Consider the following 26,218-nt stretch of genomic DNA (forward strand, 5'->3'; position numbering starts at 1 on the left):
AAATGTATAATTTAAAAAAAAATGGTCTGGTACAAGGCTCACCAGCTTCGTTGACCTGTTAACCCTTTGGGAATCCGGTAGTGCGTAACGTAACAAAATGGCTGCCATGGTGGTGGTTCTTCTGAAGCTAACTCAACTTTTTTCTCTTCCACCACTCTCATCAGTGCTCTGATAAAAAGGCAGCAAGTGAATGTAGCCAATAAATAGATGTAGAGCCTCTGAGATTATCTGGCTGGGTGAGGCCAAAAGTTCATCTGGTTCAGCGTTTTGTTTTCACCTGCTGTCACCCAAATGTTGGAACACTCATAGGGAAGCCCAGAGAAAGAGCTGTGTTAGTCTGCGCAGCAAAAAAAGAATAGGAATTTTGGAGCACCTTTAAGACTAATATGCTTTTGTGCTGGCATATGCCTTTGTGCACTAGAGCCCACTTCATCAAATGTAAGAGGAATTTGCACACATGCGTATAATACACACAAGCGCACAGTTATGGAGAGAAAAAAAACTTCAAACAGTCGGGTCAAAAGTTATGAAATGCAAGAAGTGCTGAGAGTGATATTATGTAACGTAGAGTAAAGTGGTGACTACTTGCAACAGCAATAATTTTAGAGGAGTACTAGATCGATTTCACACTCACCTTACGCCGCTCTCATGTTCATCTTCTCTGCACGGGTTCCTTCTGATTTCCCACTATCTGCCCCGGGGCTGCAGCAAGGATCGGCGTTTTTGTGCAGCAAACAGAAACCGCTAAAAACCAGTTTCTGTTTGCTGTGCGAAAACACTGATCCTTCCTGCAGCCTTGGGGCAGATAGTGGGAAATCAGAAGGAAGCCGTGCTGAGAAGATGAACGTGAGAGCGGCGTAAGGTGAGTGCGAAATCTGTCCTAGTCTTATACTGCAATCCTAAGTAACATTGCATACTTCTAAATCCACTGAAGTCAATGGGTTTAGACAGCTGGGATGCTGTTTAAGATCAACAATAGTCTGTTGCTGCAAAAGAAGAAGAGGAAGATGAAAAAGAGGAAGAGAAAGAAGAAGAAGGTGGTGGTGGTGGTGATGGTGGTGGCGGCTTATGGCACTGGAAAGCAATTTTATTCCAGCATAAACTTCTAACAAAGTTTGTCCTGGAATGAAGTGTATCCTGGAATAAAAATCTGCTTCTGAATATGGAAGTCTCATTTAATTGTCATGCCTAATAGCTGTTGATCATCAATTTGTCCGATCCTTCTTAAAAACCACTTCCTCTATCGGCTGCTGCTACATTTGGAAGCAGTTCATTCCCTAAATTGATTATGAGTTGGGTCTAGATTACTGTCTGTCCTAAATCTATACTGCCGCCAATAAACGATCATGTTTGGGTTACCTATTGCAATGAAACGATACCGAGACACTAAATTTCACCCCCATCTCGAAAGCCGGGACGCCCACCCCCCTCTCCCAAAGCCCCTCCCTTAAAAAAAAAAACAGATGCAAAAACGGATACAAATTCAAGACGCCGGCTTGGTTTTCTGGAACATCAGATAATTTAATTTATTATTACTGTGAAATAGGCTGATGATTACAAATAGAGCAAGACTTTGCAGACAGGAGATTTTAATTTGTAGGTAATTGGCAGCCAATTTCAGAGCTCTGCCAGCTCTGAATGGGGGAGGGGAGGAAGGAGCACTGACTGACTCACAGCCACAAATCAGCATTTGATTAGCAAGTACAATGTGGTAATAAGGGCACAGTCAAAACCTGGGGGATTTCTTTGATCAACAATGTGTCGGTAACAACCTCTGACAATGCACCTCTGCTTCCGTATGATGAATATCTGATTTTCGTTTTAAGGAAGGAAGAAAGAAACCACCCCCTTCCTCCTTTTTTCTTTTTTGAATCGGAGCTTTAGCGACTCCTCTTACGTGGCTGATCTCCAGCTGTTCCGCTTCGAAATCAGGAGGCTCCCTTTTGATGAACCTTCTCACCGTTGATTAGAAAATTGCCTCACAAACAGAGCCCTTAAGCTGGAAGCGAATCAGGTGAGACAGAAGGTGAGCACAAGAAAAGAAAAGGTGCCCTGGATTGGACCAGTGGTATATCTAGTCCAGCATCCTGTCTCACACAGCTGCCAACCAGTTGTTCTGCAGGGTCAACAAACAAGGCCTAGGGAGGGAGCAAGGCCTCTTGAAGAAGAATAAGATATTGGATTTAGACCCCATCCTTCACTCTGCATCTCAGAGCGGCTTACAACCCAGCCCTTTTCTCTGAATCAGAGTCTCAGAGTGGCTCACAATCTCCTTTACCTTCCTCCTCCGCAACAGACACCCTGTGAGGTAGGTGGGGCTGAGAGAGCTCTTGCAGCAGCTGCCCTTTCAAGGACAGTTCTGTAGGAGCTGTGACTGACCCAAGGCCATTCCAGCAGCTACAAGTGGGGGAATGGGGAATCAAACCTGGTTCTCCCAGATAAGAGTCCACGCACTTAACCGCTATACCAAACTGGCTCTCTTGTCATGTGTTGAGACGTTTGCTATCTCTGGATGTGGAGTTATCCTTTAGTCGTCTGGTAGCCAATTTCAGAGCTGCTAACTGTGGATGTGGGGGGGATGGGCACTGACTCATTCACATCCACAAATCAGCATTTATCCCTCATGAAGCCTGACCTTTCCCTCATGAATCTGTCCAATCTCCTTTTCAATTCATTTGTGGTTGTGGCCATTACTACATCCACTGGTGATGAATTCTACCATTTAATGTGCTAAGTTAAGTGAATCGTACATCGACTCACTGGAAAACAACTCTACAGTCTAAAGCCACCCAGCTGACCTGACCTGACCTGGAATTATTCCCGATCCCTCAAATACTGCTATCAATTTAGTTGCCAAATGTGAAGCCTAACTCACCCACTTAGCTTCCTCAGCCAGAGTGGTACAGTGGTTACAGCAGGGCTGCCAAACTCCTGGCCTGCAGACCACACCCAGCCTACCAAGGGCTTCAATCAGGCCCACGGCTCTTTTCTCTCCTCTCCTCCTCCCCTCACCCTCCTCCTCACCGAGGAGGTTCTCAGCTCCTTTTGCTTTATCTTTGCTGGCTTCTGGGCTTGCAAAGCTGCAAGGAAAACATGGAACAGATTTTCCTTTAAGGTCTCTGAACCCAGAGACCTTAATGGAAAATCCATTCCACGTTTTTCTCACAACTTTGTGCTGCAATGTATTTCAATGGAGTGGAGCTAAGGCAGCATTTATGGCCAGTTGAAGCTCCTTGCAAATAAAGGGTTGTTGCTTTGAGCCAGCTTGTCACTGCTGAATGAAATGGTGCCTAGGGGGTACTCTAACCTGGGAACCCACAGCTAAAGGGGGATATTACACTTGGAGAGCTACTGACAATTTGATTAGATGGGGGTGTGGGGAGGAGCTTGCAATGCCCAGCCATTTCATGTTTTCCCAGGCTCAGAGCTTTTTACATTTCGAGTTTATAATTTCAGTTTCTGCTGTGATCCTTGTGCTTTTTCTTCATGTCTTATTTTAAAAACCGCATTGCTGAATCCCACTATTCCCCCACCTTGTTTAAATTTAAATTATGTTAAAAATTATTTAAATCGAAGACTTAAAAAAAAAATCTTAAGAGTTTAAGGCATATTTGTATTTTAAGTTAAAAATAACATCCTTTAACTGTGTTTAAACTGTGTTTAGAGTACTACTGGACTAGGATCTGAGTGGTTTGAATCCCCCCTCTGCTTTGAAAGCTCACAAGGTCTTGCTCCCCCCCCCCAGAACAAATCTGTCTGCGTGATAATCTCTCCCTACATGAGGTTTTCATTCTACTTAAATAAATCTGCATGTCCAAATTATCATGCAATTCGTTACAAGTGATGCGCTACGCTGAAACAGCAAAGCCATACAGTATCATTCCACCGCAAACTGTTACATGGATGTTGCTATAATAAAGCAACGCAACAGACAGGGATGCTCGGAACAGTTCTCAAATCTTATGCTTCTAAGTGATTCCTCGGGGCTGGCTTTCATTCACTTTCATACCGATTTCACAGGCTGAAGCTGATGAGCGAATGGTGCAGGGGAAGACGAATGGCTTTCATTTAAGATTTATAGTGTCATTTGCTCTGTTGTGTCTAAAAGGAACTCAGTTCAGAAAAGAAAGATTCAGAACCTGAAATACACCCACATTTTCATATTTAGATGGAAGATCCTTTTTCTGCCTTTTACGCTGCTGGTGTTGACAAGGGGAGCAGGATGCTAGTGAAGAGACTCTGCTTTTCACCCCTGCAAGCATGAAGAAGAGTCAAACTTGAATAGTTTACTATATTTTCTTCTGTTACTTTGTACATCTTGAATGGTAAGGACCAGGGGGCTTTAATCTCACGGAAGCTTTCATCTCTCCATGGCAAAAGGAAAGGGGAGAAGGAGCTCTTTTCCCTTCCACCCCCCAAGTTGGATAGGGACAGAAGCAACTCTTCTGAACTCCTCATTACAAATGAGAGAGGAAAAAGAAACTGGTTCCTTTCCTTTTCTCTGCAGTCAAAGTCCACAGTTTGAGGAGCGGGGGTGGTGAGGGGAGGGAGAGAAGCTTCTGTTCACCTCCTCCTCCCATGTACTCCATCTCAGCATGTCTGGGAGGTTGCAAAGTTTCTAGGCTGGGCAGGGCTTTTTTTTGAAGCAGGAACTCCTTTGCATATTAGGCCACACACCCTGATGTAGCCAATCCTCCAAGAGCTTACACAGGGGTGTCAAATATGCAGCCCGAGGGCCAAATCAGGCCCCCGGAAGGCTTCTATCAGGCCTGCAAGCAACTCATTGTTGTCTGCTTCTTTCTCCCTCTCTTGCTTCCTTCTGTATCACAACTTGTTTTGCCAGGCTTGCTCAATCGCACAGGAGCCGCAGATCCAAGCTCCTCCCTTTGGGAGGAAGTGGCAGAAGGAGAGCTAGCTTTACCAGGCTCTCTCAATCACGCAGCAGAGCTACTGAGCCAAGCCTCTCTTCCTTCTGTTAGCTGAGGCTCAAGAAGCCAGTGAGGTGGATTAGGCTGAGTGTGTGTGTTTGTCTGTATCTTTTATAAAGTTTATATCTCCCCTACCTGCCATTACATTTTAAGGCACACATGGCCTGGCCCGACAAGGTCAAGATCTTAACAAATGAGTTTGACACCCCTGGCTTACAGGGCTCTTATTTCAGGGCTGACTGTAAGCTCTTGGAGGACTGGCTACATCAGGGGTGTGGGGCCTAATATGCAAAGGAGTTCCTGCTACAAAAAAAAGGCCCTGAGGCTGGGATACCAGAAGAACCCCACTTCCAAAGGGTCAGCTTGAAGTTGGCTCCTGATTCTTGAGAAAAACATCTCCGCTGGGTATGGAGCAGAGTTTCCCCAGCAGGAGACCCAAAGTCAGCTCCCAACTGATCCCTCATCAGCTGGGAATTGGCTTCTGATGACTGCAAGCAGTGTGTTGCTGCGAATGCATATTAACAGGGTTGTATACAGCTAACCGCCCTTCAACAACTTGGTTGCCTGAGTATATTACAGAGACAGTTTGGTGCAGAGGTTAAGTGTGGGCACTCTTATCTGGAAGAACCGGGTTTGATTCCCCACTACTCCGCTTGCAGCTGTTGGAATGGCCTTGGATCAGCCATAGCTCTTGTAGAGGTTGTCCTTGAAAGGGCAGCTGCTGTGAGAGCTCTCTCAGCCCCACCACCCACCTCACAGGGTGTCTGTTGTGGGGGAAGGAGATAAAGGAGATTGTGAGCCACTCTGAGACTTTGATTCAGAGAAAAGGGCTGGGTATAAATCTGCTGTCTTCTACATTAATGAAGGGGCAGTGAGCCAAACGGGAACATGTGTTTGAGCAGACCTACTTCCAGCCATTTAATCTAGTGAGTGCCATACGGCCTCAAACCCAGATTTTCTGGTCCATATCTGGTATTTGAGTCCTTATACCACTCTGGCTTTCCATTGTGGCTGCAATCCTAAAAACACTTTCCTAGGAGTAAGCCCAACACAATAAAATGGGACTTGCTTTTGAGTAGGCTGGCATAGATTTTCTCCACATATATGACAGTAAAAAACATTTTTAAAAACTCAAAGCAATTATTAAATGTAGATTTTTAAAATCTCTAAATCAGGAGTGGCCAACGGTAGCTCTCCAGATGTTTTTTGCCTACAACTCCCATCAGCCCCAGCCAGCATGGCTGATGGCTGGGGCTGATGGGAGTTGTAGGCAAAAAAACATCTGGAGAGCTACTGTTGGCCACCCCTGCTCTAAATTTGGTGTAGTGGTTAAGTGCATGGACTCTTATCTGGGAGAACCGGGTTTGATTCCCCACTCCTCCACTTGCACCTGCTGGAATAGCCTTGGGTCAGCCATAGCTTTCGCAGGAGTTCTCCTTGAAAGGGCAGCTGCTGTAAAAAACTCTCTCAGCCCCACCCACCTCACAGGGTGTCTGTTGTGAGGAGGGAAGGTGGAGGAGATTGTGACAGCTCTAAGACTCTGAAATTCAGAGTATAGGGCGGGATATAAATCCAATATCTTCTTCTTCTAAGTTGCTATTTTATTATTTCAAATAATAAAATAGCAAGACATTTCATACAACCATTTCATACAAGACCAAGGTGAGCAAGACATTTCATACAACCATTGTGGTGCCAGAAGACTTTATATACATCTACTTGCACTGTGGAGACAGTTTTTGATGTGCATGCATGTGTATTTGCATGTGTCCTTCATACATGGTAGCTGGCAGGGCTTTTTTTTGTAGCAGGAGCTCCTTTGCATATTAGGCCACACACCCCTGATGTGGCCAATCCTCCCAGAGCTTACAGGGCTCTTAGTACAGGGCCTACTGTAAGCTCCAGGAGGATTGCCTACATCAGGGGGTGTGGCCTGATATGCAAAGAAGTTCCTGCTACAAACAAAGCCCTGGTAGCTGGATATGGATGGGAGTCAAAGCATGACCAAACTATTACATTTTGATAAAGTGACGTCAAGTTGCAGCCAAGTCATGGTGATCCCAGTGAGGGTCTTTCAAGGCAACTGAGAAACAGAGGCGGTTGGCCATTGCCTTTGCCTGCAGAGATGCTCTGCTGGTAAAGTCACACCTGGGGAGAAAGGCCTGCATTTCCTGCAGGCATGGCGCATCTGAGTAAGCCAGGTAGGCGGTTGCCTAGCCACCTGGCCTACAGGCGTGCTGGGCGCCGCCTCCCTCTCGCCACAGATGGCCCAAGCAGCCTTCAGGGGAGGCCAAGCCGCCATTGCAAATAAAATCAGCTGGTGACAAGGGGCAGTGCGGTGGGGAGGAAGTACCGCGTCTGCCTCTTCCTGTCCTCCTAGGCCTGCGTCGATGGCCGGAGGAGCCTCTTCTCACTGCTTCCGCTGCTGAGGTAGGGAGGCAGGCTGGTGGGAAGAGAGGAGCTGCCTAGTCCGTCCCGACGGTGGCATTGGGGTGCGGAGGTGGGTGTGCTCCAGCATGCCAACTGGGGCCCTCCGCCGCTGCACTCAGGTGTGGGGGGGAGGAAGGGAGTACAGCGGGCAGGAAGCCGGTGGCAGGGGTGTGCGACTTGCCTGGGGTGCTGATTTCTTGGCAAGGTTTTTAGCTCCCTGTCCTTGCAAACGCTGCTTCAGCAACACTCCCCGCTTGTGTCTAAGGGAGATCGTTTCACTAATATTCCACGTTGGGAGGTTTGATGGAAGAACACGGACAGCAAACGTGCAGGAATCCAGCTCAGACAAAATGGGCTCTCGTGGACTCCACTTTCATAGCCAGGTTTCCGTTTGAAACGGGAGGCTCTCCGGGCTGGCTTAATGATGCGTCAAAAGCAGCAAACGGCAAGGACAGAATGATCTTAGGTGTAATGTTTCATCCACAAAAAGGCCCTCTGAGATAAACGTGAGCCCCAGAGAAGGAGGGGGGGAAAAATACTTCAAGGCCCCTAAACTCCACTCGTTCGCTAAGTCTGATGGTTTTCAAGCTTTCTATCTTCAAGGAACCCTTTTCACATTGATTTTGTTTTCTTCTGCTGAAGGGTCAAGGGCACTGGGGAGAGTTTGGGGGAGGACACATTCAAGGGGGGGGGTGCAAAGATCAGTCCTGTCAGGCTTGTCTGCTGCATTTGTGAACTGAGGGTGCATCCCTAAGCCCTCCCATTGCTTCCTTGGGGCTGGTCATAGGTAGGGTTGCCAGCTCCAGGTCAGGAAATACCTGGAGATTTTAGGGGTGGAGCCAGAGGATGGTGGCGTCTGGGAAGGGGAGGGACTTCAATGGGGGATAACATTTAATTCATTTTTATTTATTTAATTGCATTTATATCCCACCCTCCCCGCCGAGGCGGGCTCAGGACGTCTTACATGGGCATGCGTATGTATGAGTAGACATAACGATGGGGCATAACAACCATAAAACAGTATAAAAACATAGAATAATTGACGGTTCGGTACTATGATCTTAAATTCCAGATTAATGATTCTCCGTAAAGCAGATCTTAGACTGTCCCCTCTGCTGCTGCTGCAAAGCAGATTGCAAGGGGTGGTCCATATGTTGCCTCAAAACTGTAGTGGCCAGCAGTCTAGTTTACAAATGCCTGGTGGAAGAGTGCCGTCTTACAGGCCCTGCGGAACTGTATGAGCTCTTGCAGGGCCCTAACTTCTTCCGGCAACTCATTCTACCAGCATGGGGCCACTACAGAGAAGGCTCTGGTTCTAGCTGTCATGAGCCTGGCTTCCTCAGGGCCGGGGATTGAAGGTAGATTTTGGGATCCAGACCAAAGTGCTCTCCGGGGAACATGTACCATAAATATTACCATAAAGTCCACCTTTCAGAATGACCATTTTTTCTCCAGATGAACTGATCTCTGTCACCAGGAGATCTCCAGCCACTACCTGGAGGTTGTAACAAAAGGGGGGGAAATGTATAAAAGTAACAACTGTTGATACAAGTCTTGGCTTGCGGCTCTATATTTTGAAACGCACGAACAATTTATTATCAATATCAGCACAGAGACATTTTAAATCTAAGAAAGGGTGACCTCAAATGGAAGACTGTTGATCTCTGAGGCTCCACCTGCAACTGTCCATACAACAACGGTAAAAGCTGGAGTGTCTAAATATAAATCTGAAGGAAATACTGGGCATTCCATTACTGAATTCAAGGCTTCACCTAGTGTACTGCAGCCTGAAGAAGGCGAATGAAATGGAGAGTTGCCTCGGCAATCCATCGCTGCTGCTGCTGCTGCTGTAACATCAACCCTCTATTGTAATTTTGCCAATGTTGTTAAAATCTGGCATCTAGTGTGTCGTGGTTTTTTTTTTCAATAATATTGATCGCAAATTGTTTGTTTCAAAATATAGAGTCGCAAGGCAAGACTTGCATCAACAGTTGTTACTTTTATACAGTTTTTCCTTTTGTGACAACATCACTTTTCTGTATAGCCGTCTCTTTCCGTATAAACTACCTGGAGGTTGGCAACCGGGCCGACCCTGCCACTAGGCAAACTAGGTGATTGCCTAGAGCGCCAGCCTTCTAGGGACGCCTAATTGGGTGCCCCCCCTGTGACTCGGTGACATCATCAATGCGGGGGGGGGGTGCACCAGAAGTTAGCCTTGCCTAGGGTGCCAGACAGTCTAAGACCAGCCCTCTTGGCGACTCCTAGATCGCAGAAAGGCTGCTGGTTGGGATAGAGTGCCTGCGCCGACCGGGGACACGAAAGGAGATCCTCTCAGCGCAGCGGTCAGAAAGGAACTGGCGGGATCCTCGCGCCGGCGAGCATGCGCACTGGGACGCCTGTGCATGCTCGTTGGTGCCGAGCGTGAAAAAATCCCCGGCTTTTTAGGTACCGATTTGGGGATCGGCGCAGGCACTCTATCCCATGAGTGTGAAGCACAGAGACCACGAAGAAGATCGAATTGTTGCTCTATATGAAGATGGCCTAGGCTATAAGAAGATTGCCAAGACCCTGAAGCTGAGCTGCAGCACGGTGGCCAAGACCATACAGCGGTTTAAGAGGACAGGTTCCACTCAGAACAGGCCTCGCCGTGGTCGACCAAAGAAGTTGAGTGCCCGTGCTCAGCGTCACATCCAGAGGTTGGCTTTGGGAAATAGACGTATGAGTGCTGCCAGCATTGCTACAGAGGTTGAAGGGGTGGGGTGGGGGGTCAGCCTGTCAGTGCTTGGACCATACGCCGCACGCTGCATCAAATTGGTCTGCAGGGCTGTCATCCCAGAAGGAAGCCTCTTCTAAAGATGACGCACAAGAAAGTCCGCATACGGCTTGCTGCAGACAAGCAGACTAAGGGCATGGATTTCTGGAACCATGCCCTGTGGTCCAATGAGACCAAGATAAACTTATTTGGATCAGATGGTGTCAAGCGTGTGTGGTGGCAACCAGGTGAGGAGTACAAAGACAAGTGTGTCTTGCCTGCAGTCAAGCATGGTGGTGGAAATGTCATGGTCTGGGGCTGCATGAGTGCTGCTGGCACTGGGGAGCTACAGTTCATTGAGGGAACCATGAATGCCAACAAGTAGATTATGATCCCCTCCCTTCGGAGACTGAGCTGCAGGGCAGTATTCCAACATGATAACGACCCCAAACACACCTCCAAAATGACCACTGCCTTGCTAAAGAAGCTGAGGGTAAAGGTGATGGACTGGCCAAGCATGTCTCCAGACCTAAACCCTATTGAGCATCTGTGGGGCATCCTGAAACGGAAGGTGGAGGTGCGCAAGGTCTCTAACATCCACCAGCTACGTGACGTTGTCATGGAGGAGTGGAAGAGGACTCCAGTGGCAACCTGTGAAGCTGTGGTGAACTCTGCCCAAGAGGGTTAAGGCAGTGCTGGAAAATAATGGTGGCCACACAAAATATTGACACTTTGGGCCCCATTTGGACATTATCACTTAGGGGTGTACTCACTTTTGTTGCCAGCAGTTTAAACATTAATGGCTGTGTGTTGCGTAATTCTAAGGGGACAGCACATTTACACTGTTCTACAAGCTGTAGACTCGCTACTTTACATTGTAGCCAAGTGTCCTTTCTTCAGTGTTGTCACATGAAAAGATATACTTAAATATTTACAAAATGTGAGCGGGTGTACTCACTTCTGTGACATACTGTATAAAAGATCCTCCATATACTGAGTAATCCAATGCAATCATAAAATAAATGGCAACAGATTTTGAAGCTCCAAGTAGACTAGTGCTGTCAACTTGCAATTGAGGTTATTAATATTAAGCGTGTGCATAGAATAGGGTCTTATCGAGACAAAACACTTACACATAGGGATCGCTGTTACTGATCTTCCTGCTGAAGGATCTTTGCTGAGCTCCATTTCAATGAATTCAAAGGTTTCATTCAAAGGGCACAGGGGTCAGTAAGATCCCAACTAAAGTGAATGTAGAAGGAAATGACACACCGGGGCAAAAATGATCATTCAACGACAGAAGAGCCACTTTATCTTGATGAACAGTTAAGACAATATTTCAGTCCTTTATACCTGCTGGTGGTTTGGAGCTGTAAGACCCTACAGGAATTAAGCTGAACTTCCCTTTACCAACATTCCTTTTTAATTTTTTAAAACAACAACAACAACAAAGAATATCAAAAAGAAGTAGAATACAAATGAATGCTACGATATGGACACTGATGTCAAACGTTCTTACCAATTCTCCAAGCTTTAACTAAAATTCCTCTGATTCCATTATAAATAAGTGTGATTAATACATCACTCATAATCAATGCATGAAACTTAAGGTAAATCAGCCTAAATTAAAATTTACTTTTGCCTTCTACCTTCCCCTCCCCTCCCCTTTTCTTCTCCATTTATATTTTAAAATATATATTAACAAAGTTCTATAACGATTATTAGTTGACACAACAAGCACTCCTTATTGAGTCAAATAATCTGTAACTGGGTACCATATTTCAATAAAAAAAAATTCTTCGTGTTTTGTTGTTTGTTTCATATATGTGGATTTTCAGCTATTTTTCCCCAAATCAATTATTCCCCTAGTTTCTTTCGCCATTGTGTTACCGATGGCAATTTATTTTAATCTTTCCGATAATAAACAAGTAGTGTTCTAGACACTGAAAGCAGAATTGAGGTTATCATATTTGTTCTCTTAGATTTTGAGCTACATTCCTGTTGAAGAAAAAACAGCCTCGATACAGTTTCATGCTGTCTTGCATGTAGATTGATGTCAGCATCAAATGCATCTCATTTTTAAAATAACTGAAGTTTATCCGACCTCAACATCTCACTGGTAAACCCTGCCATCTAATTACAAAAAACGTGTTTTATGGGTGTTGAAAGATCAACGGTATGTATAGATCTTACCTGGGACCTGTTCTGATTAATAAGAATTCTCTGCATTTGTGGTGGGAGGATCCTACATGTTAGGAAGTATCACTTCTGCCTTGGCTCTCCCTACTGCGGCAGCTGCTCTGCGGGGGGCTGGCTGCAGCGCAGCTGTCACATCTGTTGCACTGCCTTGCCCTGTAACAACTGATTCTCTCCCCCTCCACACACAAGACAGATAGAAAAATGTTCATCACTGCAGTGGCTGTTTGGACATGGAATGCTATCAGGGCTGGCAGCGGAGAGCCAGTCTGGTGTAGTGGTTAAGTGCGTGGACTCTTATCTGGGAGAACCGGGTTTGATTCCCCACTCCTCCACTTGCACCTGCTGGGATGGCCTTCGGTGAGCCATAGCTCTCGCAGGAGTTGTCCTTGAAAGGGCAGCTTCTGAGAGAGCCCTCTTGCCCCCACCCACCTCACAGGGTGTCTGTTGTGGCGGAAGAAGACTGTAAAGGAGATTGTAAGTGCTCTGAGGCTCTATAGATGTTGGAAATGTAAAAAACACGAAGGTTCTTTCTTTCATTTGTGGTGGACTTGTGAAAAAGTGAAAGAGTACTGGAAGATGATACAACAAGAAATCTCAAAAATTTTGGGTTATGACTTCAAGAAAAATGCAGAGACTTTTTTGCTTGGATTACAATTAGAAAAATTTCCAAAGGAAGACAGGACTTTAATTTGGTATTTGCTCTCAGCTGCTAGGACATTGTATGCGCAGCTGTGGAAACAAGAAAAAATACCAGAGAAATGGGACCGGATTATGAAAGTTTTATCGTGGAGTGAGATGGACAAACTAACTAGAACTCTAAGAGACTATGATTTAGATAAATTCAAAAAGGAGTGGAAGAAATTTAAAGGATATATGGAGAAAGAGTGGAATGTAAAAAGACATTGGACAATTTTTTAGTATTAATGAGAAAAAAGTATATTGAACTTTGACCGACTAGTAGTACCTTTAGTATTGAACTTAAATCTATAACTTCGGGGAAGTCAACATTGGAGGGAGGGGGGATTGAAATACCATATGGGTTAGTACCGGAAATTTCTAATTAAGTTTTGTAACCATATGTTATCAATAAATTGTTAAAACACAGTAAGTGCTCTGAGGCTCTGATTCAGAGAGAAGGGTGGGGTATAAATCTGCAGTCTTTTTCTTCTTCTTCTAGACTGTCTGGCACCCTAGGCAAGGCTAACTTCTGGCACCCTGCCTTGCAGTGACAATGTCACCGAGTCACATGGGGGCACCCAATTTGGCGCCCCCAGAAGGTCAGCACTCTAGGCAATTGCCTAGTGGTGGAGCTGACCCTGCACGCTACTATCCAAAGAAGAAGACGACTGCAGATGTATACCCTGCCCTTCTCTCTGAATCAGAGACTCAGAGCGGCTCACAATCTCCTATATCTTCTCCCCCCACAACAGACACTATTCAGAAAGCCGTTGTGCATAGAGAAAAGTGAGCAGAGTACTTGAATTATGATGTACTAAAAGAAGGATAAGCGGAGCATGATTAACAGAGCGGGTCAGTGCAGTGAGATACGGTGCGGCAAGACAGAGGACGCCAATGAAGACACCGCACACTAAAAGAATCCACGTCCCTTTGAGGAAGGACCGAAACGGACTGTGCAGACATTCAATGCCGTCAGGGGACAAATACTGAGAGAATTTCTGCAAGCGCTGCAACCACATTGAAATCACATGCTCAGACAGCATCGTCACACCTCTTTTGGAAAATTGTTTGCAACCATTGTGAAGTGTCTGTTACACTGGCGCTATTAGAAAGCTGCTGGGTAAAATACTGAGGTGTTTACAAAACTGTAAAGAATTGTATACTATTGAATAGACTTTATAATTTGCTAGCCCGGTGAGTTTACTCGATATTACGGTTTAATTCGAAAGGAACTGGGGATGAGGCGACATTGCAAGGGGCAACCGTCAGGGTTCACATCTACAGCGGATGGGTTGACGTGCCAACAGGAATCAAAGGAAGGCCGCCCACTGGCATCTGGGATTCTTTTCAAACACGGCTGCTTCCACGTGGAGCTTTTGCTTCAGTTTCACATCTAAACTGAAGGCATGTTTGGGCTTCTGCACAACATTCCCTAATGGCCCACTTCCCATGCTTTTCAATAATTTGATGATGATGATGATATTGGATTTATATCCCGCCCTCCACTCAGAGTCTCAGAGTGGCTCACCATCTCCTTTATCTTCCTCCCCCACAACAGACACCCTGTGAGGTGGGTGGGACCGAGAGGGCTCTCACAGCAGTTGCCCTTTCAAGGACAACCTCTGCCAGAGCTATGGCTGACCCAAGTCCATTCCAGCAGCTGCAAGTGGAGGAGCGGAGAATCAAACCCGGTTCTCCCAGATAAGAGTCCGCACACTTAACTAATACACCAAACTGGTTTGGTACAATCTTTCAGAAACATCGAAGCACCTTTGCATATTATGCAGACAGGAAGGTACATCATTCCGCAGACCCCACCGCGTCAGCTCTGTTTGCTTTGTCTCAGTTTTCCGCAGCTGCTATCCCCTCCCCACCCTGCCACCAGAAAGGTTTTTTGCTTTCTTAAAAGATATTAATCAACGTATTTCTGCAACATTAAACTACAGCAATACATCAGTTGCTGCAGGGCTATCCAAACGTGCTTAACGTAAGAGCCACACAGAATAAACGTCAGATGTTTGAGAGCTGCAAGGAAGAAGGGAAGAGAGAGAGGAGGGAAGGAAGGAGGGAAAGGAGGGAGGGAGGAAAGTAATAGATGAGAGAGGGAGGAGGAGGGAGAAGAGAAATAAAGCAACTTTAAATGCATTCTCCAAGCTGCCAGCTAGCTTGGCTTGGAGAAGTGATTTAAAGAAAGAAATGCCTTTTCCAAGCCAGCCAGTGGAGCAGTGGAGGTTTCAAGAGCCGCACAATATGTGTGAAAGAGCCAGGTGTGCCTCCCAAACCGCAGTTTGGCCACCTCTGAGTTACTGCTTTTAAGGTATGTCGATTACCAAATGGAACCGACCGCTGGGATTTCTGAAAACAGCAACTGACACATTGCAGTAGCTTCAACCTGCAGTGCGATGGTGATTGATTTGTTTAAAAAAACCAAAAGCCCCGAAGTCTTCTGGTGGCCTGGGGTGAACAGCTGTCTTCTGGGGTAGGAAAGCACGGAGAAAACAGTACTTCACCGCAAGGGTAAATTCCTCTGCTTTTGCAAGTTGCAATAGAAGGTAAATGGGAAAGCATCATGATGAGGATGCAGCCCAGGAAATAATCAAATTAGCTCAGGATTGGCCAAATGATTTAAAAGCCACGCACTTGGGGCTACAACAGACTATAGAACAGGGGTCCCCAACCCCTGGGCCACGGACCAGTACCGGTCCGTGGCCTGTTAGCAACAGGGCTGTGGAGTGAGGCAGAGGCACTGCACCGCACTGCCTCTTTCGCTTGATCGGGTCCTAGGTGAATGAAATTGCACTTGTCATCCAGAACGGAGTTCAAGTCCTCAACCCATTCAGGATCAACATCTGCATCAAAGATGATCCACTGGCGTTTTTGCAGTTCCCCTCTTAGCCTCCTTCTGAAGCACTACCACTTTCATTCGCCTGGGTCCCGGGTGGGCGGAAGGGGCAGCAGGGCAGTGACCTTCGCCTACCCCTCATTTAAAGACCCCCGGGGGGGGGCAGAGACGAGGTGTGGGGGCAGCCTAGGGCAGCAAAAACCCCAGCACTCCCAGCGGTCCATGGAAAAATTGTCTTCCACAAAACCGGCCCTGGTGCCAAAAAGGTTAGGGGCCACTGCTATTGAAGAACACAATCGCTTGTCGTCGTTGCAGTTAAAGAGTTCAAAATGAATCGGACCAATCTGCCAGATGCAAAACCATGTGTGCGCTACCTAGCCTCATAGCATGGCCATGTACTTCCACGGGGAATAGAGACTGTCAGTGCAATCCTAGGCAGAATTACTCAAGTTAAAGCCAATTTCCGTGGGCTTAGACTGGAGTAACTTGGTATAGATGGTAAACATCTAGAGCAGGGGTGTCAAACGTGCGGCCCGGGGGCTGAATCAGGCTCCCGAAGGGCTCCTATCAGGCCCCCGAGCAACTGGCTCTTGTCTGCTGCTTCTCTCTTGCTTCCTTCTGTATCTCAACTTGCTCTGCAAGGCTTGCGCAATAACACAGGTGCTACAGAGCAAAACCTCAATTTTCTCCATTGGTTGAGGCTCCTCCTCCTCCTGATCCCCTGGGGAGGGGGGCGGGAAAGAGCCAGAGCTTCCCTTGCCCAGTTCCCTGGATCCCATGGGAGAAATGCAAAGAAAGCACCTTTAAGACCAACAAGTGCTAATGTTTTATTTTATTTAAAGTTTTGTTTTTTAAAAAAATCTTTAGTCATGTTTGTCTGTGTCCTTTAAAAAGTTTATATCTCTGCTACCTAGTCTTAAATAGGTACACGCATGGCCCGGCCCAACATGGCCTGGTCTGGCCCGACAGGGTCTCATTTATGTCAGATCCGGCCCTCATAACACCCCTGGTCTAGAGACTGGTAAGTAGTATAGGCAGGCCTTGAATTCAACAGGAGCTCACAGGAGCACAGCTCCTGAACCTTTCAGAACCCCCCTCTCCTCCCCACCTACCTACCTACCTTGTGCATTGAATAGCAGGTGCAGCTGCATATGAATCCTTGGATGTGCTCCAACACCTATTTTTCTACAAAACGACCCTTTTTCTGCCTATTTAAAAACACTGAAGTCTTAAAGGGGAAAAGAGGAACAAAATGTATTAAGAAAATTGGCCTATCCCTGGTAAATATGTAGCTCTAAAATATATGCATATATTTAAAAGTAAAGGTAGTCGCCTGTGCGAACACCAGTGGTTTTTGACTCTGGGGTGGCGTCACATCACAACGTTTTCACGGCAGATTTTTATGGGGTGGTTTGCCATTGCCTTCCCCAGTCATCTACGCTCCCCCCACAGCAAGCTGGGTACTCATTTGACCGACCTCGGAAGGATGGAAGGCTGAGTCAACCTGGAGCCAGCTACCTGAACCCAGCTTCTGCCGGGATCGAACTCAGGTCATGAGTAGAGGGCTCAGACTGCAGTACTGCAGCTTTACCACTCTGCACCACGGGGCTGCCTATGCATATATTGCACAGACCCAAGTACTGCATTTGGATTAGGTCCCAGATCCAATTCTCATATTTTGCCTAACTTATCTTCTCGTACTGTTATTTGTTTGCTTTCTGAGTTGGGAAGATGGATTCCTATCAGTCTGACTTCCGCCCTGCAAGAGACCAGTTTCCACGAATACAAAGAACGGACTAAATAGACTTGCCAAGGAAGAGAAAATGAGCGTGTCACAAAATCAAACCTCTTTTGTCCAGCGTGTCTCTGCCAATAAGGCAGAAATGGGGAAACCTACTTTACACATTTGTATTACACGTTTTTCAAAAATGAAGAAAAAAATCCCCTCCATCCAACCTCCGGTAGCATTTATTGATTTCTGTGGAGTTAGACACGTAATCAAGACATCCAGTTTCATTTAGCAACATGGCTCGAGGGAGAGGGAATAGATTTCAGGCTTGATTACTATATTCATCAACTTTTATTTCTTTAGTCAGATTTGTTATCCCACCCTAACCTGAAGGCTCTGGAGGTATACATATGCATACAACACACTCACACCTGCCAGCTCAGAACTTTCAAGACTTAGTACACAAAAGCAGAACTCAAAATTGACACTGGCTACCTCCCTGTGACTCAAGTATCCTGATAAATAAAATGATTTTATCCGAGGCTTTTTTTTTTGCTAGAAAAAGCCCAGCAGGAATCATTTGCATATTAGGCCACACCCTCTGACATCACCATCGTTTCACACAGGGCTTTTTTTTTGGCGCCATAGAAAAGAAGTCCCCTGCTGGCAGCCGCTGTGGACTTGACTAAGTTCCAGTAGGCAGGAAAGGTACAAACCGTTGTTTTGTCAGATAAGCAGCTGGCTTCTATTTCTTCTATTTGACTTTTCTTGCCATCGAATCATCTCGCGCTAGGATAAAAGGGCCTCTAGCCCTCTATTCATCCAAAATTGAGAACCAAATGGCATATAACAAGCAGTTCAAGGCAAAGAAGGGGCTTTCAATAATTCCGTATCGCTCTATTATTTGCCTGTCAATTTAATGGCATATAAAGCATCGAGGTTAGGCCTTATCAGCCTGCCCTCGGTGAAGAGTAATGTATGAGAGAGTGGGTAATGCATCATGACCTCCACAAACTTTTTACTTGAAAGAGCAGAGTTCCCGGAAGGAAGGAAAAGAGAAGGGGTTTTCTTCCTGTGATAGTGCGCCTTAAAATATAATCCGTAGGAAGAGCCCTGTATATGTTCCATCTACTCCAGCATCCTGTTTCATGCAGAGGCCAGAAGGGTCGCCCTGAATGGCCAACTAATGGGGCACAGAGGCCAAGACCCTTTCCTAGGACTGGTTTATAGCAGGGGTGGCCAACGGTAGCTCTCCAGATGTTTTTTGCCTACAACTCCCATTAGCCCAGCCATTGCCCATGCTGGCTGGGGCTGATGGGAGTTGTAGGCAAAAAAACATCTGGAGAGCTACCGTTGGCCACCCCTGGTTTATAGTTTCCCTTTAATCCCCATGGCTAGTGGCCATTAATAGACTTATCCTCCACGAATCTGCCTTGATATCCCTCTTAAAGCTATTTGTGCTTCTGGCCATTCCAAATACTGGCAGTGAATCCCCCCGTTTAATGAAGTATTTCCTCTGTCTGTCCTGAATCGACTGCCCACCGGCTTCCAAGAGTGCCCCTGAGTTCTAGTATTATAGGAGAGGAAGAAAAGTCTCCTCCTATCCATCTTCTCCACCCCGCGCACAATTTTATAGACTTCTACCGTGTTCCCTTTTAGTCATTTCCCCAGACTACTCTCCTCATAGAAAAGGTGCTCCAACCCCTCGATCGTCTTGGTTGACAACTTTCAAACTGTCATAGTACTCCAAATGAGGCTACATTATAGTTTTATACAAGCTCTCATTACAACATGGGCCGTTTTGTTTTCAGTCCGTTTCCTAATAATCCACAGAATGAAGGTTGCCTCTTTCACCGCCGAGTAGACATTTTCAATGATCTATTCACGACAGCTCCAAGATCTCTTTCCCACCCTGTCCTGGCCAGTTCAGACCTCCTCGATGGTAAAGGTAGTTCCCTGTGCAAGCACCAAGTCGTTACCAACCCATGGGGTGATGCCACATCATGGAAGGCTGAGTCAACCTTGAGCCGGCTACCTGAACCCAGCTTCTGCCGGGATCGAACTTAGGTCGTCAGCAGAGCTTGGACTACAGTACTGCAGCTTACCACTCTGCACCACCGAACTCCTCCAGACCTCCTCAGTATATATTTAAAGTTAAGACTATTTGTTCAGATGTGTATCACCTTACATTTATAAACGCTGAACTTCAATGGAGGGATGAAGGTGGCTCAGTGGTAGAGCATTTGCTTGGGAAGCAGAAGGTCCCAGGTTCAATCTCCGGCATCTCCAAAAAAAGGGTCCAGGCAAATAGGTGTGAAAAACCTCAGCTTGAGACCCTGGAGAGCCGCTGCCACCCGCCAGTCTGAGTAGACAGTACTGACTTGATGGACCAAGGGTCTGATTCAGTATAAGGCAACTTCATATATTCATATATTCACTGGCCAAATTGCTGCTGATTCACCGAACTTAGTGAAATCAGATAAGTCTTCAGGAAGGAATTAGTAAGATTGGGCCAAGCCAGGGAAGGAGAAAATTCTGCTAGACAAGCTGAACCCACCCTGCGCTTTGTGTGTGCCAGACCCGCCTAATTCTGATTTATTCATCAGAGCATTGCATTCAGCTGACCTTTCAGACTTGGATACCAACAGAGAACTTCTTGGCCTTTTGGCTAAGATCAAATGTAGTATCACTGGATTCAGTATCTGATTTATTCACCAATCTTCTGCATTCAGCTTGACCTTCCAGTTCTGGCCTGCAAAAGGGAATTTGCCTCACCTAAATCAGCCAGGTATGGACCAAGGGAAAGCCTGGGAATCCATCTGGAAATGCCCGTGAAAATTCCCATCAGCTATGGCTTTTTTCTCCAGCCACAAGAATCTATCGTTCTCACTTCTGGTATGTCCCACTAAAATACAACCCCCCCCCCCCCCATCAAAAATGGCACGGAAATACACATTCTGCTACACAGTTGCCAGACATTTTAAATGTACACCAGAGATGGCACAAAGAAACAGATCTTGAAATACGTATTGAATGAAAATGAATATGGCCAACATTAATTTCAGGAGCCAAAGAACAAGGAAGACTTCCAAAATCTCAGTCAATGTGAAGAAAGAACCTACTTTGGACTCCAGCTAGCGGGCTTTACTGGATGGGACGCTACAGACACTAGCCAATATGTGCGATTACGCTCATACAACCACATTGTAGAAACTGCTGCCCATTCCGCGGGCTATAAAAGTATTTGCTCGGATGCTGCTACACGGGTCTCAACACAGAAGTCAATAACTATCACACATTCCTTGTAATACATTCCTACACACACAACCTCTGTATCATCAGGAAAGCACCTTAAAATTAAGGAGAAACTGGTTGGGTCCAGCTAGCTTTTTTATGTAGTCTCATCCAATTTCCCTCCTCATTATAGCCTCCCAAGCAGGGATGTCCGGGAGATTTAGGGAATAAAGCCTGGAGAATATGGGGAGAAGATGGAGCTCAGCAGAGTACAATATCCACCTTCAGAACAGCCATTTTCTCCAATGTATCGGATCTCTGTAGCATGGAGTAGGGGTGTGCATTCAGTTCGGCCGAATCAAAGAAACCCCCGAATCACCCCTGATTTGGAAGTATACGGTGCTGTATACTTCCAAATCCATTTTGAAGCCATTATACGGGAGCTGTATACAGCTCCCCGTATACTTCCGAATAGATACGGAACTCCATGGAAAAGACGGGAAAGGAGCTTCTGCAGCCTCAGGGAAGCTGCTTGCCTCCTCTCCTGCCTTTGGAAGCCTTTTCCCGCCTCTCCCATAGCTTCCCTGGGATCAGGGAGGGAGGAGGAGAGGAGCCCCAACAGCCACTCCAAAGCATGCATTTGCAAAATATATGCTTTGCAGAGCTGTTGTGTAGCTGATGGCTGGGCTAATTCCCCAGTCATCAGCAATATTGTTGTTCTTTTGTTTACTTGGGTATCCAATTAAACAGTGTTCTCTGGCCAATCACAGAGCAGTGGTATTTTTTGAAACTGCTCTGTGTAGGGCCAGAGAACTTTTTAAAGGAGTCTGCCTGGCTGGACTCCATTCCATTGCTGCTATGTTGGTGTGTGAGAGAGATTGTGCTGCGCTGGTCCTTGGCCTCAGCTGCTGCTGCTCTCTCTCAGCGTTGTCTGACCTGCTAGGAGAAGAGAAGACGTCTAAGGTAAGGCAGTCTTGGGGTTCTTGTTTTTATTTTAGTTAGTAAAAGGAGTTTTTAAGACTCAAAGTCCCTTTGCTAATCCAGATTTGGGAGGGTGAGTACTGGGTAGATTATTTGGGGGTTGGGTTAGGGGGGTTCTGCTGGGGGTGGGGGCCTGGGATGGGGGGGGGTTGCCAATTTGCCCATATCTTACTTTAGTGAGAGAGGACTTTTAAAAGTGGTGTCCTTTTACTTTTCCTGATTTGGGTGGCTTGGATTTCTTGGGGTTAGGGTGAAGGGTTTTTTGGGGGGAGGGGTTGGTAAAGTTCCTGCATTGTTAAAAGTCAAGTTTTTTACTGTTTTAAAAGGATTGTGTGTTTGATTTGTTGTGCTGCTGTTGTTCCTTTTCTCTTCTGGTTCTGGTTCTTATGGAGGGGGGGCTGTTTCATTGTTTAAAAGGGTAACTTTTTAAACAGTTGAGTTTGTTTCTCAGTGGTCTGTTTGGATCTGTTGTTGTTGTTTGGATCTGTCCACCGCTTCTCTTGTTTGAGAGTTGTGTTGTTTGGGGCAGGGCTGGAGAGCTGGCATCTGTAGACTGTGTGTTCTGTGGCAGGGAAGCTGGCATGTAGGTGAGAGACCCAGAACCAGCAGGCTTGTTGTGCTTGGAAAAGCTCTCCCCGTGTTGTTTGGGGCAGGGCTGGAGAGCTGGCATCTGGGTTTGCTACAGCCAGGTCTACAGAGCAGACCTTGAGCAGATTGTGTTTTGTGTGGCAGTGACATTAGCAACTGGGTTTATATTGGTTCCAGGCCAGCAAGGTTCATAGAGTAGATAGATGGATATAGTGCATTTGGGTCCTATAGAGATTCTGTGGTGTGAAGTTAGGTTGGCTTTGGGTGCCCCAGGAATGGGACCCCCAGCCCAATCTTTTTGGGACTTGGAGGTTTTGTAGGGGAGAGTCCCCTGCGGGTTCCCTGCAGTTTTGCGGGCTCTCCCTCAAACCCCCTGCCCCCTAGTAGCCTCTAATTATGCCCTATGTTGCCTTTGATTTCAATGGCCCACAGAGTATAATGGTGGGATAGGGGCACCTTCTTTGGGTGCCCCTGGAATGGGACCCCCTGGCCCAATCTTTTTGGGACTTGGGGGGTTTGTAGGGGAGAGTCCCCTGCAGATTTGGGGGCGCTCCCTCAAACCCCTCCCCTCCAGATGGCTTCCAATATACCCTATTTTGCCATTGATTTCAATGGCCATAGGGTATAATGGGGCCGTATATTCGGTAATAGCCATGCATCTACCGTATATGCGGCTATTCCAAGTACTGGTATTCGGAAATACACGGTATTCTGAATTTTTTGGCCCTGTGCATTTCCGAATCCGTGTAAATCCGAATATATTTTTTTTGCACACCCCTAGCATGGAGCTCAGCTGTTATTCTATTGCCCAGGTAGGGCCCTGGAGGTGGCCAATCTTACTGCTATCCCACATGGCTTATGTATGTAGAGATCCCATAACCCTCGGCATAGTCTTTCTGGATTGCCAAAAAGAACACCTCCCCCGTTTTTCACCACAGAAAAGCAGACTGGACCAAACCTAGCTTCTACACACACCAGTCCCGGTAGCGTCCAAATGCCTTACTTACTGAGGTTCCATTTTAGCCCTGTTGTGGTGACGTCACTGCAAGCGCTCCCAACAGGAATGAGACCGCACCACTTGCCCTCCAGACCAGTGTTCACGTGGAGTTTGTGCTTTCCCTGGAAACACAGCAAAGAACTTCGATTTAGCTTTCACCTGGATAGCATTGCGCAAGTCACCAAGTTTAGGTAAAAGAGAAGACATCCATGTTCGTGCAAGACTGGGCAGTTAACCTGTTATATGGAACACAAGATTTGTAATGCAAAACTCCTTAGGAAAAACTCTCATTAGACTTAACTGAGAAGAAGGAGAAGAAAAAGAAGATGATATTGGATTTATACCCCACCCTGCACTTTGAATCTCAGAGCAGGCTACCACCTCTTTGACCTTTCTCCCCCGCAACAGACATCCTGTGAGGTAGGCAGGGCTGAAAGGGCTCTCACAGCAGCTGCCCTTTCAAGGACAGCTCTGCAAGAGCTATGGCTGACCCAAGGCCATTTCAGCAGCTGCAAGTAGGGGAGTGGAGAAACCATGCGTAGGGTTGGGCTGCCTGGTTTGGAAAGCCATGCCTTTCTCTAGAATAAATCTAAGATTCTACACAGTGGGTCAGTGATGCTCTGTAATTCTTAGTGCTTGGGGGGGAGCACTGTGGGAGGGCTTCTAGTGCCCTGGCCCCACTGATGGACCTCCTGATGGCACCTAGGGTTTTTTTTGCCACTGTGTGACACAGAGTGTTGGACTGGATGGGCCATTGGCCTGATCCAGCATGGCTTCTCTTATATTTTTATTGGCATCATTGATTTAAGGACACCAAAAAGCGGAAAAGAGACCAGGGGAAGAATCGGAACAGAGAAAGTCAGCCAAGGGGCCGAGATGAAGCTCAGTGATTTGATAATGTGCACAGATATCTGTATTTTTGAACGGAATATCAAAGGGAACATCAGCAGGAGGCCTCACCATGGGCTGTCGCTGCCCTAATGTAACATACCAGCAAATAACGGAGAAACGGAAAAGGAGACAACAGGTAATGCTAATCACTACTCTTTGCAAAAGGACACTGCGGCTGACAACTGCTCTTCAAACCCCATCTCCTTTGGGTTGTGCCTTGCAAAAGCATTTGGACAAAGGAGAAGAAAATAAGTGAAGTGTCACCTCCTTCTTATTCTCCTCCTCCTCCTTGTAAAGTGGAACCCATGGCATCAGTAAATAACTTGTGATTCCGTCTCTGAAATTATGTTCTTCTCTCTCTCTCTCTTTTAAAAAAAGGCTTTCAAACAGATTATTCCTGATGGCTATGATCTTTGGAAGAGAAGTATACAAGAAAAAAACCCTCCCATCCAGAGAGAGATCTATTTGATATCTGCAACAATACGTTTAATCAAACAACAAAGTCTTGTGGCCCCCTTAAAAAAGAACACATTCCTTAATGCTGCAGTGAATTCACTCGTCTTTAAGGTGCTAAAGGACCCTTGCTCTTTCTGACTAGGGTGAACTAAGGCAAACTCCTTTCCCCTGGAATTTTATCTGTAATGAAATCATTCAGGAGCAACAGTGCTTTTTTTTTTTTGTAGCAGGAACTCCTTCTCATATTAGGCTACACCCCCCCTGATGTAGCCAATCCTCCCAGAGCTTACAGGGCTCTACTTACAGGTCCTACTGTAAGCTCTTGGAGGATTGGCTACATTGGAGGGGAGGGCCTGTAGCCTAATATGCAAAGGAGTTCCTGCTACAAATAACAATAAAAAGCCCTGAGGCAATATGCACCACAATGCACTGTGGCCGATGCACCTTGGAGCTTCCAAAAAGGCAAAAGCCAAAAAAAAAAAAAAAAAAAGGAAAGCCAGCAAAAGCAACCTACTTTAATTATTCTCTTTAATGCTTTTGCGGCCTCCAAAGTGGAAAGCCTGCAAAGAGCCTTCACATTTTAGCTTTTGAATCCAAGTCTGACCATACTTTAATTAATGCTACCATGGATAAAAACCGTGTCATATAATGCGGCAGCATTGATTTTTATCTTATTAAGCCCCTTTCTGGAAAAAGAAAGAAAGAAATCCAACCTCTGATCAATCAGAAAAAATTGATTCTGTTCTTTCCCCATTTTCATTTCATGTCTGGTGATGGAAAATAAAGATCAATTCTTAAGTTCAGCCTCATGAAGAAAACACCCAAAGCCCCCCCCACATTATTTTGTTCATATTGCTTCCTATTTGTTTGTTTGTTTGGCTTATACTGATGTATTAGTTTGATTAGAAAGCACATATTTAATTAATTAAATTCAACCTTTGGTACGAGCAAAACAGAGCAGAATTAAACTCTGGGAAAACATGGCTCATGGCCATGGCATCCGTTTGCAACTCAGTTTGTGTTTGCTTCACAGTCAGGGGGCGTTTTGTAGACAAATAGGTGGTGGAGCTCATCCAGGGATTGTTATGCAGCTGCACCTACTATTAAATGGGCAAGGTGCGAAGGAGAAGGTGGAACTCTCAAAAAGGTTCAGGAGCTGTGCTCCTGTGAGCTCCCGCTGAATCCGAGGCCTGTTCACAGCGATGTGAAACCCAGTGGAAAACAAAATGGCTTTGAAGGTTTCCCTGCTAAGGATAGGCCTTAAACATGATCGTTGCTAACTAGGCTTGCCAATCCCCAGGTCCCAGCGGGAGTTCTTCCGCTTTCCCAGGCTCCTTCCTGCCCCCAGTCAGCTGGCCGGTGGGGGGAAGCCCCTCCCCCAGAGGACCATGTGTCTTTCCACCTCTGGAGGCTTCAGTCTCCGATTGAAAGGCTTCCTCTTGGGATGGGGTGTCTGTGTTACTTGGAAGACGTTGGCACCAACTCGTGAGTAGAGAGGCCACTCCCTCGCTTC

The 26,218-nt window shown here is 46.3% G+C and overlaps 1 protein-coding gene across 1 annotated transcript in view; it reads right to left on the bottom strand.

Annotated features, from left to right (window-relative positions):
- TPK1 (thiamin pyrophosphokinase 1) overlaps positions 1–26,218 on the bottom strand; it is a 551,786-nt gene that overhangs the window by 85,793 nt on the left and 439,775 nt on the right. The window contains exon 7 of the mRNA XM_060247753.1: positions 23,369–23,480. Coding sequence (XP_060103736.1) covers positions 23,369–23,480 — 112 coding nt within the window. The remainder of the gene's footprint in view (positions 1–23,368; positions 23,481–26,218) is intronic.

The sequence above is a fragment of the Heteronotia binoei genome, chromosome 10 (assembly GCF_032191835.1).
Source record: "Heteronotia binoei isolate CCM8104 ecotype False Entrance Well chromosome 10, APGP_CSIRO_Hbin_v1, whole genome shotgun sequence".
Lineage (NCBI taxonomy): Eukaryota > Metazoa > Chordata > Lepidosauria > Squamata > Gekkonidae > Heteronotia > Heteronotia binoei.